This window comes from Oncorhynchus tshawytscha, linkage group LG18 (assembly GCF_018296145.1).
Source record: "Oncorhynchus tshawytscha isolate Ot180627B linkage group LG18, Otsh_v2.0, whole genome shotgun sequence".
Classification (NCBI taxonomy): Eukaryota; Metazoa; Chordata; class Actinopteri; order Salmoniformes; family Salmonidae; genus Oncorhynchus; species Oncorhynchus tshawytscha.
In genome coordinates this window covers 23984716-23997618 of record NC_056446.1, presented here as the reverse complement: position 1 = coordinate 23997618, position 12903 = coordinate 23984716, and the positions used below count along the sequence as shown (strand labels likewise).

Here is a 12903-nt window from a genome sequence, read left to right as displayed (position 1 = left end):
TTGTTTTCTATCCTCTCCCCATCTTGTTTTCTATCCTCTCCCCCATCTTGTTTTCTATCCTCCCTCTTTCCAATTTATTGTTCTCTGTCTCTTCAATTACTATCATCAGCGCTCCACAGACCAGATAATGACAATAATAATCATTTGATTTTTGATACATGACACTCAAAGCTAACACATGAATGGACAGAGAGACTTTAATATACTATGACAGGGTGAGCGACGTACTGTAGTGTAATGCCACAGCCCACTGGGCCATACACAACACAGGTAGTGAGGACAGCAATATGAAGTCCATTAGTCTAAGGTAGGTGGACAGAGTCTAATGGTTACTGACAGGTAGGAGGACAGAGTCTAATGGTTACTGACAGGTAGGAGGACAGAGTCTAATGGTTACTGACAGGTAGGAGGACAGAGTCTAATGGTTACTGACAGGTAGGTGGACAGAGTCTAATGGTTACTGACAGGTAGGAGGACAGAGTCGAATGGTTACTGACAGGTAGGAGGACAGAGTCTAATGGTTACTGACAGGTAGGAGGACAGAGTCTAATGGTTACTGACAGGTAGGAGGACAGAGTCTAATGGTTACTGACAGGTAGGAGGACAGAGTCTAATGGTTACTGACAGGTAGGAGGACAGAGTCTAATGGTTACTGACAGGTAGGAGGACAGAGTCTAATGGTTACTGACAGGTAGGAGGACAGAGTCTAATGGTTACTGACAGGTAGGAGGACAGAGTCTAATGGTTACTGACAGGTAGGAGGACAGAGTCTAATGGTTACTGACAGGTAGGTGGACAGAGTCTAATGGTTACTGACAGGTAGGAGGACAGAGTCTAATGGTTACTGACAGGTAGGAGGACAGAGTCTAATGGTTACTGACAGGTAGGAGGACAGAGTCTAATGGTTACTGACAGGTAGGAGGACAGAGGGGAAACAGTTACTAATGGTTACTGACAGGTAGGTGGACAGAGGGGAAACAGTTACTAATGGAAATGGTTACTAATGGTTACTGACAGGTAGGAGGACAGAGGGGAAACGGTTACTAATGGTTACTGACAGGTAGGTGGACAGAGGGGAAACAGTTACTAATGGAAACAGTTACTAATGGTTACTGACAGGTAGGTGGACAGAGGGGAAACAGTTACTAATGGAAACGGTTACTAATGGTTACTGACAGGTAGGTGGACAGAGGGGAAACAGTTAGTAATGGAAACGGTTACTAATGGTTACTGACAGGTAGGTGTACAGAGGGGAAACAGTTACTAATGGAAACGGTTACTAATGGTTACTGACAGGTAGGTGGACAGAGGGGAAACAGTTACTAATGGAAACGGTTACTAATGGTTACTGACAGGTAGGTGGACAGAGGGAAACAGTTACTAATGGAAACGGTTACTAATGGTTACTTACATGCTTCCTGTAGCTGAGCTGCTGTCAGTGGGCAGAGAACCGTTGGAGCGTTCCATCTGAGCTAGCCTGAGAAACACAGATACAGACATTAGCTGGATTAGTTCAGAAACGGTACCATGGGGGTCAATGCCTACCAAACACTGCTGGGTACAGATGCAACCCCTGTTGGCTAGTGCACCATTCTAGTTGAATGGATGAAATGTAACATAACATAAGGAGTGGACGGCAGACATCAGGCAGAGTTCAGCCCAACAGCTAGGGGATCAGCCATCGCAATATGGGACCCAGTTATGACATGAGATGGATTATGGTACAGTGCTGCACATGGCCGGGACGAGAGGTTCAGAGCCACACCGGTCAAATCCTATTGGGCACGGCGGGAGTGTATGTGTGTGTTGTGACAGATCTATGCGGTTGGGATGGGGAAAACAGTTGATTACTGGCACTGGCCTTGGTGCTCACACACACACACACACACACACACAGAGACAGGTTCACACACACCCACCCACGGTAATTAGATTGGGCCAGCAGATGAAAGGCTCTATGTATTGAGCTGTGTAATAAAGAGAGGGAGCGAGGGGAGCCTCATAGCTCCTAGGGAGATGAAGACAAAGAGAACATGATCCCTACACTGGCCCAAGGCTGACATTGGGATAGCTTTGTTAATACAGAGTCTGTCTGGCTGTGTGTGTGTGTGTGTCAAGGCAGCTTGTTATCTGGTAACAGTCAGGGGCTGTAGTGATTCACCTGTGGGTTAATGGTTAATGAGAAGGAAAGATCCATGTCAGAATAGCATATGGCATATGGCACTAAGGTGGCACAGTCAAATTGGCAGGGGAGGCGAGCCCTACTGTCTCTACCCTTAATGGACAATAGTCTGGCATAGACAGTCATTGGTATACCAAGTGTGTGCAAGGTTTGTGTGATGGTAGTGTACAGTACCTGCTAGCATACTGCTCTATCCTGGAATGAGTGTCATCATGAGAGAACTGGGGTGACTGGGAAAGCCTGGAGAGGGGGAATGGAGGGTTGGAGATGGGGAATGGAGGGGTGGAGAGAGGGAATGGAGGGGTGGAGAGAGGGAATGGAGAGGGAATGGAGGGGTGGAGAGAGGGAATGGAGGGGTGGAGAGAGGGAATGGAGGGGTGGAGATGGGGAATGGAGGGGTGGAGAGAGGGAATGGAGGGGTGGAGATGGGGAATGGAGGGGTGGAGATGGGGAATGGAGGGGTGGAGAGAGGGAATGGAGGGGTGGAGAGAGGGAATGGAGGGGTGGAGAGGGGGAATGGAGGGGGGAGAGGGGGAATGGAGGGGTGGAGAGGGGGAATGGAGGGGTGGAGAGAGGGAATGGAGGGGTGGAGATGGGGAATGGAGGGGTGGCGAGAGGGAATGGAGGGGTGGAGAGGGGGAATGGAAGGTTGGAGAGAGGGAATGGAGGGGTGGAGAGAGGGAATGGAGGGGTGGAGAGGGGGAATGGAGGGGTGGAGAGAGGGAATGGAGGGGTGGAGATGGGGAATGGAGGGGTGGAGATGGGGAATGGAGGGGTGGAGAGAGGGAATGGAGGGGTGGAGATGGGGAATGGAGGGGTGGAGAGGGGGAATGGAGGGGTGGAGAGGGGGAATGGAGGGGTGGAGATGGGGAATGGAGGGGTGGAGATGGGGAATGGAGGGGTGGAGAGGGGGAATGGAGGGGTGGAGATGGGGAATGGAGGGGTGGAGATGGGGAATGGAGGGGTGGAGATGGGGAATGGAGGGGTGGAGAGGGGGAATGGAGGGGTGGAGATGGGGAATGGAGGGGTGGAGAGGGGGAATGGAGGGGTGGAGAGGGGGAATGGAGGGGTGGAGATGGGGAATGGAGGGGTGGAGATGGGGAATGGAGGGGTGGAGATGGGGAATGGAGGGGTGGAGAGAGGGAATGGAGGGGTGGAGAGGGGGAATGGAGGGGTGGAGAGGGGGAATGGAGGGGTGGAGATGGGGAATGGAGGGGTGGAGATGGGGAATGGAGGGGTGGAGATGGGGAATGGAGGGGTGGAGATGGGGAATGGAGGGGTGGAGAGGGGGAATGGAGGGGTGGAGATGGGGAATGGAGGGGTGGAGATGGGGAATGGAGGGGTGGAGATGGGGAATGGAGGGGTGGAGAGAGGGAATGGAGGGGTGGAGAGAGGGAATGGAGGGGTGGAGAGGGGGAATGGAGGGGTGGAGAGGGGGAATGGAGGGGTGGAGATGGGGAATGGAGGGGTGGAGAGAGGGAATGGAGGGGTTGAGAGAGGGAATGGAGGGGTGGAGAGAGGGAATGGAGGGGTGGAGAGAGGGAATGGAGGGGTGGAGAGAGGGAATGGAGGGGTGGAGAGAGGGAATGGAGGGGTGGAGAGAGGGAATGGAGGGGTGGAGAGAGGGAATGGAGGGGTGGAGAGAGGGAATGGAGGGGTGGAGAGAGGGAATGGAGGGGTGGAGATGGGGAATGGAGGGGTGGAGAGAGGTACAACATGAAACACAATAACAACCAAAAAGTCTTCAATCAAATGAAACAATCAGCAGCTAGAAATCGAGGAGAATATAATCAACAAAGAACCAACAGAAGATTGTGCTGGTCTAGGAAGCCGGCCAGGAGTTACGGCCCTGCTAATGGGATGGAGAGGAGGTTAGGGGGAAGAGGAGGCTGTAAAGAGGAGGAAGAGTTTGGTAGGTTGGTTGGTCAATCGGGCAGACAGGCAACATGCGGTATGACGGCTTAGTGGGGGTGGTAGGGGGGGTGAGTTGTGGATGCAGGGGAGGAGGGCAGACTGTTCAGGGGCATTCTGATCTCCTTGGGGCGGGGCATGCAGATACTCACTCATACTGCTCCGGACACATGCTGATGAGAGTTACGGGACTGTAAGAGAAACGAAGGGAGGGAGGGAGGTGAGGGAGGGGACAACAATCTTTAGGGCCACATCACATGAACAAGGTCAAGAACCAAATGCAACAGGAGGAGAGTACAGGTGGTAGGGTTCCAACCAATGATGTATATAAACCCTGGATTGCTGATGCTATGTATTGGCCAGTGAGAAGCATGGTCGGCCATATTGGTACTCCCCAGTAGGATCAGTCCTCCATAGGAATGAATGGAATTCTAATTTCAAATATATGTTTCAAGGACAAAATTACATTGATTTATGTCTTTTTTCCTGTAGTGAGGACAGTAACATTAGTCATTTCAAAAATATATACTTTAAGGAAAATGTTTTTTATATATTTGTTCATGTTTATTTTCATGTTTAGCTCACATAATATACCTTATGCATGAAGGTGTCTGTAATAGAATGTCAAAACGAATGTAGACATTAATACATGTAGCTTCTATAACTTCCAAAATATGTTTTACAAAGGTGGGAGGTACCAAGATGGAAGCATGGTGGCTTCAACACAGCACCCCCTATCTGTCATCTACATATAAACTCAGCAAAAAAAGAAACATCCCTTTTTCAGGACCCTGTATTTCAAAGATAATTCGTAAAAATCCAAATAACTTCACATATTTTCATTGTAAAGGGTTTAAACACTGTTTCCCATGCTTGTTCAATGAACCATAAACAATTAATGAACATGTACCTGTGGAACGGTCGTTAGGACACTAACAGCTTACAGACGGTAGGCAATTAAGGTCACAGTTATGAAAACTTAGAACACTAAAGAGGCCTTTCTACTAACAAAACACCAAAAGAAAGATGCCCAGGGTCCCTGCTCATCTGCGTGAACATGCCTTAGGCATGCTGCAAGGAGGCATGAGGACTGCAGATGTGGCCAAGGCAATAAATTGCGGTGTCCGTACTGTGAGGTGCCTAAGACAGCGCTACAGGGAGAGGATGGACAGCTGATTGTCCTCGCAGTGGTAGACCACGTATAACAACACCTGCACAGGATCGGTACATCCGAACATCACACCTGCGGGACAGGTACAGGATGGCAACAACAACTGCCCGAGTTACACCAGGAACGCACAATCCCTCCATCAGTACTCAGACTGTCCGTAATAGGATGAGAGAGGCTGGACTGAGGGCTTGTAGGCCAGTTGTAACCGGCAACAACGTCACCTATGGGCACAAACCCACCGGCGCTGGACCAGACAGGACTGGCAAAAAGTGCTATTCTCTGAAGAGTCGCGGTTTTGTCTCACCAGGGGTGAAGTTCGGATTCACGTTTATTGTCGAAGGAATGAGTGTTACACCGAGGCCTGTACTCTGGAGCGGAATCGATTTGGAGGTGGAGGGTCCGTCATGGTCTGGGGCGGTGTGTCACAGCATCATCGGACTGAGCTTGTTGTCATTGCAGGCAATCTCAACGCTGTGTGTTACAGGGAAGACATCCTCCTCCCTCATGTGGTACCCTTCCTGCAGGCTCATCCTGACATGACTCTCCAGCACGACAATGCCACCAGCCATACAGCTCGTCCTGTATGTGATTGGTCAGTGTTCTGCCATTGCCAGCGAAGAGTCCGGATCTCAATCACATTGAGCTGGTCTGGGACCTGTTGGATCAGAGGGTGAGGGCTAGGGCCATTCCCCCCAGAAATGTCCGGGAACTTGCAGGTGCCTTGGGGGAAGAGTGGGGTAACATCTCACAGCAAGAACTGGCAAATCTGGTGCAGTCCATGATGAGATGCACTGCAGTACTAAATGCAGCTGGTGGCTGTTACTTTGATTTTGACCCACCCTTTGTTCAGGGACACATTATTCAATTTCTGTTCGTCACATGTCTGTGGAACTTGTTCAGTTCATGTCTCAGTTGTTGAAACTTGTTATGTTCATACAAATATTTACACATGTTAATTTAGCTGAAAATAAAAGCAGTTGACAGTGAGAGGACATTTCTTTTTTTTCCTGAGTTTACATCCAAACCATTGGTTCCAACCAGCGGCTATGCTTAGAATAGCCAGAAGGGGGCGACAACAGGGGCAAGCAGTAGCACACAGGCAGAAGCCCACCCCAAATCCTAACCTTTACCATTATTCGGGAAAACTGGCCTTAGATCAGCATCTAGGAGCCCATCCAAATAGAATCTCCCCTTTAGTCTTGGGGCTATGGTCCAATGGTCTCTAATGATTCAACTATTCATTTCCAAGTGATAATTGAGTCCCTATTTAAAGAATGTTAGTGGAATATTCCCAAGCAAGTCTTTGTCGCCCCAGGCCTGTACTTAGTGTAGTTGTTAAATATGCGTTTTAAGTTTCTGCACTGATTACAAGGACATTCACCACTATAATTAGGCACACTGGACATTTGACAGCAAAACCAAAATGATCAAGAGATCATATTCAATCTGTCTTTTACTTATTACAGTGTCATTTCATGTGCAGTCTTCAAAATGAAAATCTATTTCTAAACATTCAGGGTTGTACTGCACAGCGCACACAGATGAAACACCTTGGGAAAGAAAAATGAATTTAATATAGCGAGAAAGAACGGTTGCTAAATATAGATGTGATAGGAAGAGAAGCATCTTGTTATTTTGGAGATGGAGAGGATGTTTAGATAATGGCTTGGGTGCTCTGAAGGTTACTGGTGTTTTTGTTCGCAATGTGAAAGTGGAGACAGTGAAACAAAGCGCTGCATCGTGGATAAGTGTCTCTCGCAGTGGGAAAGAAAGCAGTAGTCGTCACTTCTCTGCCCGCGAGGAGACTCCTACTGCACCAGATCCCTCAGGGAGGGAGAGATTCAGCTGTTTTGGGCTGCTGTCTGCGGTGAGCTACCACTTTGTGCAGCCCCGTCAACTGGTGCCATTAGGAAGTGGGCTTTTTCACCTGAGAGCAGCACCAACCAGGGTTTGAGTTGATTTGTTTAAAGCCATACACTGCTGTGCTGAGCTCTTCAAGGTTCTTCTTTTACTCACGACAGGCTGGGTGTTGTAACCTCCGGATGGGTGCACTCTTGTGAAAAAAATGAAGAGAGCGAGGGAGGAAGGGAGAGAGGGAGACCTTGGGAGCATTTAGCTCTGAAAAATGTTGCTGTTGCGAGTGCAGTCAGAAAAGGTAGCAGGAGTAAGATTCCTGGAGAGACAGTGATGTTGAGCCTAAAGAGTTGACTTTCCCCTGGGATGGCAGTGGGCCAAAGACAAGTCCAACTACATCCTACCTCCCTGGGCCTGTGGGATGGAAGTGGGCCAAAGACAAGTCCAACTACATCCTACCTCCCTGGGCCTGTGGGATGGAAGTGGGCCAAAGACAAGTCCACCTACATCCTACCTCCCTGGGCCTGTGGGATGGCAGTGGGCCAAAGACAAGTCCACCTACATCCTACCTCCCTGGGCCTGTGGGATGGCAGTGGGCCAAAGACAAGTCCAACTACATCCTACCTCCCTGGGCCTGTGGGATGGCAGTGGGCCAAAGACAAGTCCACCTACATCCTACCTCCCTGGGCCTGTGGGATGGCAGTGGGCCAAAGACAAGTCCAACTACATCCTACCTCCCTGGGCCTGTGGGATGGAAGTGGGCCAAAGACAAGTCCAACTACATCCTACCTCCCTGGGCCTGTGGGATGGCAGTGGGCCAAAGACAAGTCCAACTACATCCTACCTCCCTGGGCCTGTGGGATGGCAGTGGGCCAAAGACAAGTCCAACTACATCCTACCTCCCTGGGCCTGTGGGATGGAAGTGGGCCAAAGACAAGTCCAACTACATCCTACCTCCCTGGGCCTGTGGGATGGCAGTGGGCCAAAGACAAGTCCACCTACATCCTACCTCCCTGGGCCTGTGGGATGGCAGTGGGCCAAAGACAAGTCCAACTACATCCTACCTCCCTGGGCCTGTGGGATGGAAGTGGGCCAAAGACAAGTCCAACTACATCCTACCTCCCTGGGCCTGTGGGATGGAAGTGGGCCAAAGACAAGTCCACCTACATCCTACCTCCCTGGGCCTGTGGGATGGCAGTGGGCCAAAGACAAGTCCACCTACATCCTACCTCCCTGGGCCTGTGGGATGGCAGTGGGCCAAAGACAAGTCCAACTACATCCTACCTCCCTGGGCCTGTGGGATGGCAGTGGGCCAAAGACAAGTCCAACTACATCCTACCTCCCTGGGCCTGTGGGATGGCAGTGGGCCAAAGACAAGTCCAACTACATCCTACCTCCCTGGGCCTGTGGGATGGCAGTGGGCCAAAGACAAGTCCAACTACATCCTACCTCCCTGGACCTGGTAAACGGAGCAAGCAGCCTTCAATAGGACTCATATTATCATGTCAACATTATAGATGTTTTGCATTGTACAATAATCACATGACAAACAAAAAGCAAACATGTGGATTTATGTACCTCACATAATACATTTACTAGTTTATTTCTGACTAAATCACTTTTCTTTAGAAAGTGTGTGGAGGGCATTTGTCTTTCAAACGGTGTCATAACTATTTTCTGGTAGAGTTTTTCACACGTCTCTGCATTGAACTATGTTCCTGGCAGGAAGAGTGTGTCTGTGTGGGTATTATTGTATCAGGGGAAGGGGCTGACTGGGAGGTACAAAGACAACAGTAGAGCCAACGGTAATGGACCTTGGACAGACACTGAGAGACAGCGAAACACAGAGTGTTAAAGTTAAGGGGAAGGATGGGTCATTTTGATTTGCAATGCCTTGATGAGATGACACTGTGTGTGCAGAGTGCAGAATATATTGTGATGCCAATTCTGATCCAATAGAGAGATGTTGCTGGAGCGGAAACAACAACGAGCCTACATGGTACCTAGTTGTGTTGAGTAAAACGTTGCCCTCATCAGTATGGTTTACAGGATGTTGTATTGTGTCATACAGTATATTGTACCTTTTCACTGAATACCAATGAAACGATTAAATCCTGTACACACTTCTATGCCAGTGCACCTCAATAGTCTTGAAGGACAAGCCGCCCTGACACTCTTTCCTCCCCTCCACTCCTCTATCAGGGGGCTTAAGAACACCTGTGCACTCTGACACCTTTTCATGCCTCCTGTCACAGAGACAGACAGACAGACAGAGGTGGTGCTGGGAACAGGGAAACATCGCCATATGTTCGGAGGGGAATATCATTAGCCCTGGCTCGCTACCACATCCTCCACTAGGGCTTTCCACTCAGTTTGACAGAAGTGTGTGTGCGAATGTCTCTTCAGAATGTGTCTATATCTGTGCTGTGTTATTGACTCCACACAAATCAAATCAAATCAATGAGATAAAGATGGCGAGAGAAAGAGAGAGTGAAAGAGGAAGTCTGAGTTAATGTGTTTTAAGACGAGTCCCCAAAAGCACAAACTCCAACCCACACAACACCTAAACTCATCGCAAGCTAGGAGGCTCAGACACGTCTTTCACATTAACACGTGTCTCTGTGTCTAATCAGAAATCCTATTTGGCGTGTAATGAAGGAAGAAGAGTTGGGAGGGAGTTAACAGTGGGCGGGGTTCTGTGTTCTATAGGTTGGGAAAACGTATGAGGAAGCAGAATAACTGTGACCAGACATAGAGAGAGAGAGAGAGAGAGAGAGAAAGAGAAAGAGAGAGAGAGAGAGACCGAGAGAGAGGGGGCACGAGAGAGTGAGAGATCAAATCAAATTGTATTTGTCACATGCGGTGAATACAACAAGTGTGGCTTTTTTTCTCCCTCCCTTCCTCTCTCAGAGATGGCCTGATTCACTATCTCCACACACTGAATGTCAGAGTGTTTCTGTGTGTGTGTGTATGTTTGTGTGTGTGTGTGTGTGTGTATGTGTGTGTCATTGTGTGGGCTTAAAAGTAAGAATGGCAGACTCAGTGCAATACGTTTCTGCTGTAAAACTGCCTGTATTGTACCAGACTTCCAGCAGTTTGTGGATGGTAGAGAAGTCAGGCGGGAGAAGAAAAGTGGAAAATGAATGTCATGGAATAGTCATATTTCTCCAAGTCTCCATTTCATAGCAGCTTTTTAAGGAATCTCTCTACCATTTCCCACCTTTTAAAAGGGATCTGTCAGGGAGACACTGCTGCAGGGATAGTGGGAGGAAAGCAGAACAGAGAGAGGGGAGAGGAATGAAGAGGGTGGGCCAGTCTATCTGAGGAGTGGACATCTGAACTGTGTGTGTGTGTGTGTGTGTGTGTGTGTGTGTGTGTGTGTGTGTGTGTGTGTGTGTGTGTGTGTGTGTGTGTGTGTGTGTGTGTGTGTAACTTTTTGGGGTAAGGTTGTAATTCACAGTTTGTTTTTAATATTCACTTGTGCAACTCAAGTAAAAGTAGAAGGGGAGAGAGAGAGCGAGAGAGAGAGAGAGAGAGAGAGAGAGAGAGAGAGACAGAGAGAGAAACAGAGAGAGACAGAGAAACAGAGAGAGAGAGAGAGAGAGAGAAACAGAGAGAGAAACAGAGAGAGAAACAGAGAGAGAGAGACAAAAATAAATAAATAGAGAGGGAGCGAGAGGGAGGGAGAAAGAGAGAAGGAGGGATGCACAAACATGGAAAGATACTGAGACAGAAGATATAGCAAAAAGCAGAGGGTGAGATATTGAGATGTGGAGAGAGAGGGAGAAATGTTCTAGGGAGCTGTTAGTATATAGAGACAGAGAAGGTTCAGATCATAGAAGGGGACATAACTCACACCTCAAGAGGGGGGCACTCACCACCCTCCACTAGCATCTGCATAATCTGTAACGCTAGTTAAACACCATTACTGAGGATTTATGTGTGTCCGAGCAGGCGACTGTTGAAAAATCGAGACGGACTCACTCCAGAGCAGAGCAGCAGCTCTGTGCAACACAGGAGATATATGGCCTGAGTCTTCCAGTGAGTATAACAGTCTACAGACAGGGAGAGGAAATTAGTGTTGACAGAGGGCTCACCCAGGCAACACAACGACCCCCTTCCTCCCAGGTACCTACGTCTCCATATTGTCTCCTTCTAGAAACGTCTGGACCGGTAAGTAGCCCAGCCGGGGGTGCTTGGCAAAGTACTTCTTGGAGCGGAACTTGTTTTTCAGCACCTTGGTGAAATCACGCATGTCCTCACCCGAAGTAGTCTGGAAGAGTGAGAAAGGGATGAGACATTTTGTAAGAAGGAGTTCATTAGTTCATTAGAAAACGCATCTTCTAAGAAAGTGGCGGATTCTGCTTTGCCAGTGAAAGTCCTATTATCACAGTGCCCTGACCTAAAGAGGGCCTATTCTTCCTAGGATTCAGGGAACAGGGAGATTCAAATTCCACAAACACACTCCTAAGCAGGGGAACGCACATAAACACACTGTGATGCAAAGGAACACACAGTCTATTGAGTTCATATGGCTTTTAGCTAATATGTAGAACACAACACATCCTGAGAGAGAGAGAGAGAGAGAGAGAGAGAGAGAGAGAGAGAGAAAGAGAGAGAGAAAGAGAGAAAGATAGAAAGATAGAGAGAGAGAGAGATGTAGAGTTAGATAAACTTGGATTTTTTGTCAGGAACATATACAGGATGCTGATTTTGATCGGAATTACGGAATCACCTGAAAGGTTTACAACTACCAAGGATTATTATTCTATACAGCAAATTCTCTGGAAAACAACAGAAACCTGAAAACACCATTCAACCTGGAACTGAGTGAGTAATGTTTAGTCTGAAACTATATTTTATGTCCAAAAGCCAAGAAGAAAAATACACTACATTACTTGGTAAGGACTGAATGCTAACATAAGGCTGTCAAACAGTCTACTCCAACCAAATGGAGAGGCCTTAGAAGCTGCCTCCCGCTGTCTCCCGGTAATTCAAATACAGTACCCTGTGTATGTAAAGAATGATAAGGCAAGAATAGATTACAAAATAAAGCTCCTTATGGAAAATCAAGAGACACTTTTTGGGAACATCAGCAACCTTATCCTCCACACAAACCATCCCCTGGCATGGCACAGTGCTATATCAGCACACTACCCCTTTGTTAAGAGAGGGGGTGTTAACGTCTTGGTGACAGGGGGGCAGTATGGAGTAGCTTGGATGAATAAGGTGCCCAGAGTAAACTGCCTGATACTCTGTCCCAGATGCTAATATATGCATATTATTAATATTATTGGATAGAAAAACTCTGATGTTTAAAAAACTGTTTGAATGATGTCTGTGAGTATAACAAAACTCATATGGCAGGCGAAAACCTGAGACAAATCCAACCAGGAAGTGGGAAATCTGAGGTTTGTAGTTTAATTTAAGTGATTGCCTATCCAATATGCTGTGTATATGGGGCCAGATTGCACTTCCTAATGCTTCCAGCAGATGTCAACAGTCTTTAGAAAGTTGTTTGAGGCTTCAATTGTGGAAGGGGGTCGAATAAGAGCTGTTTTAACAAGTGGACTAGGCTGTGGCCAAACAGTTGTTTACTGCGCGGTCACACGGGCGCCGTTCCTTCTTTTTCCTCTGTAATGAATACGCTATTGTCCGGTTGGAATATTATTGAACATTTATTATAAAAAGACCCTAAGGATTGATTGTAAACATTGTTTGACATGTTTCTACAAACTGTAATGGAACTCTTTTGACTTTTCATCTGGATTTTGCACTCGCGCAT

At 48.0% G+C, this 12903-nt stretch overlaps 1 protein-coding gene across 8 annotated transcripts in view; it reads right to left on the bottom strand.

Annotated features, from left to right (window-relative positions):
- Positions 1-12903, bottom strand: part of utrn (utrophin) — a 334500-nt gene that overhangs the window by 30350 nt on the left and 291247 nt on the right. For 7 of the 8 annotated variants that reach the window (XM_042300851.1, XM_042300850.1, XM_042300852.1 and 4 more), the window contains 4 exons: positions 11255-11391; positions 4246-4284; positions 2357-2422; positions 1412-1477 (listed from right to left, as the gene is read on the bottom strand). In XM_042300851.1, coding sequence (XP_042156785.1) covers positions 1412-1477; positions 2357-2422; positions 4246-4284; positions 11255-11391 — 308 coding nt within the window. The remainder of the gene's footprint in view (positions 1-1411; positions 1478-2356; positions 2423-4245; positions 4285-11254; positions 11392-12903) is intronic. The other variant, XM_042300854.1, reaches the window with a different exon arrangement.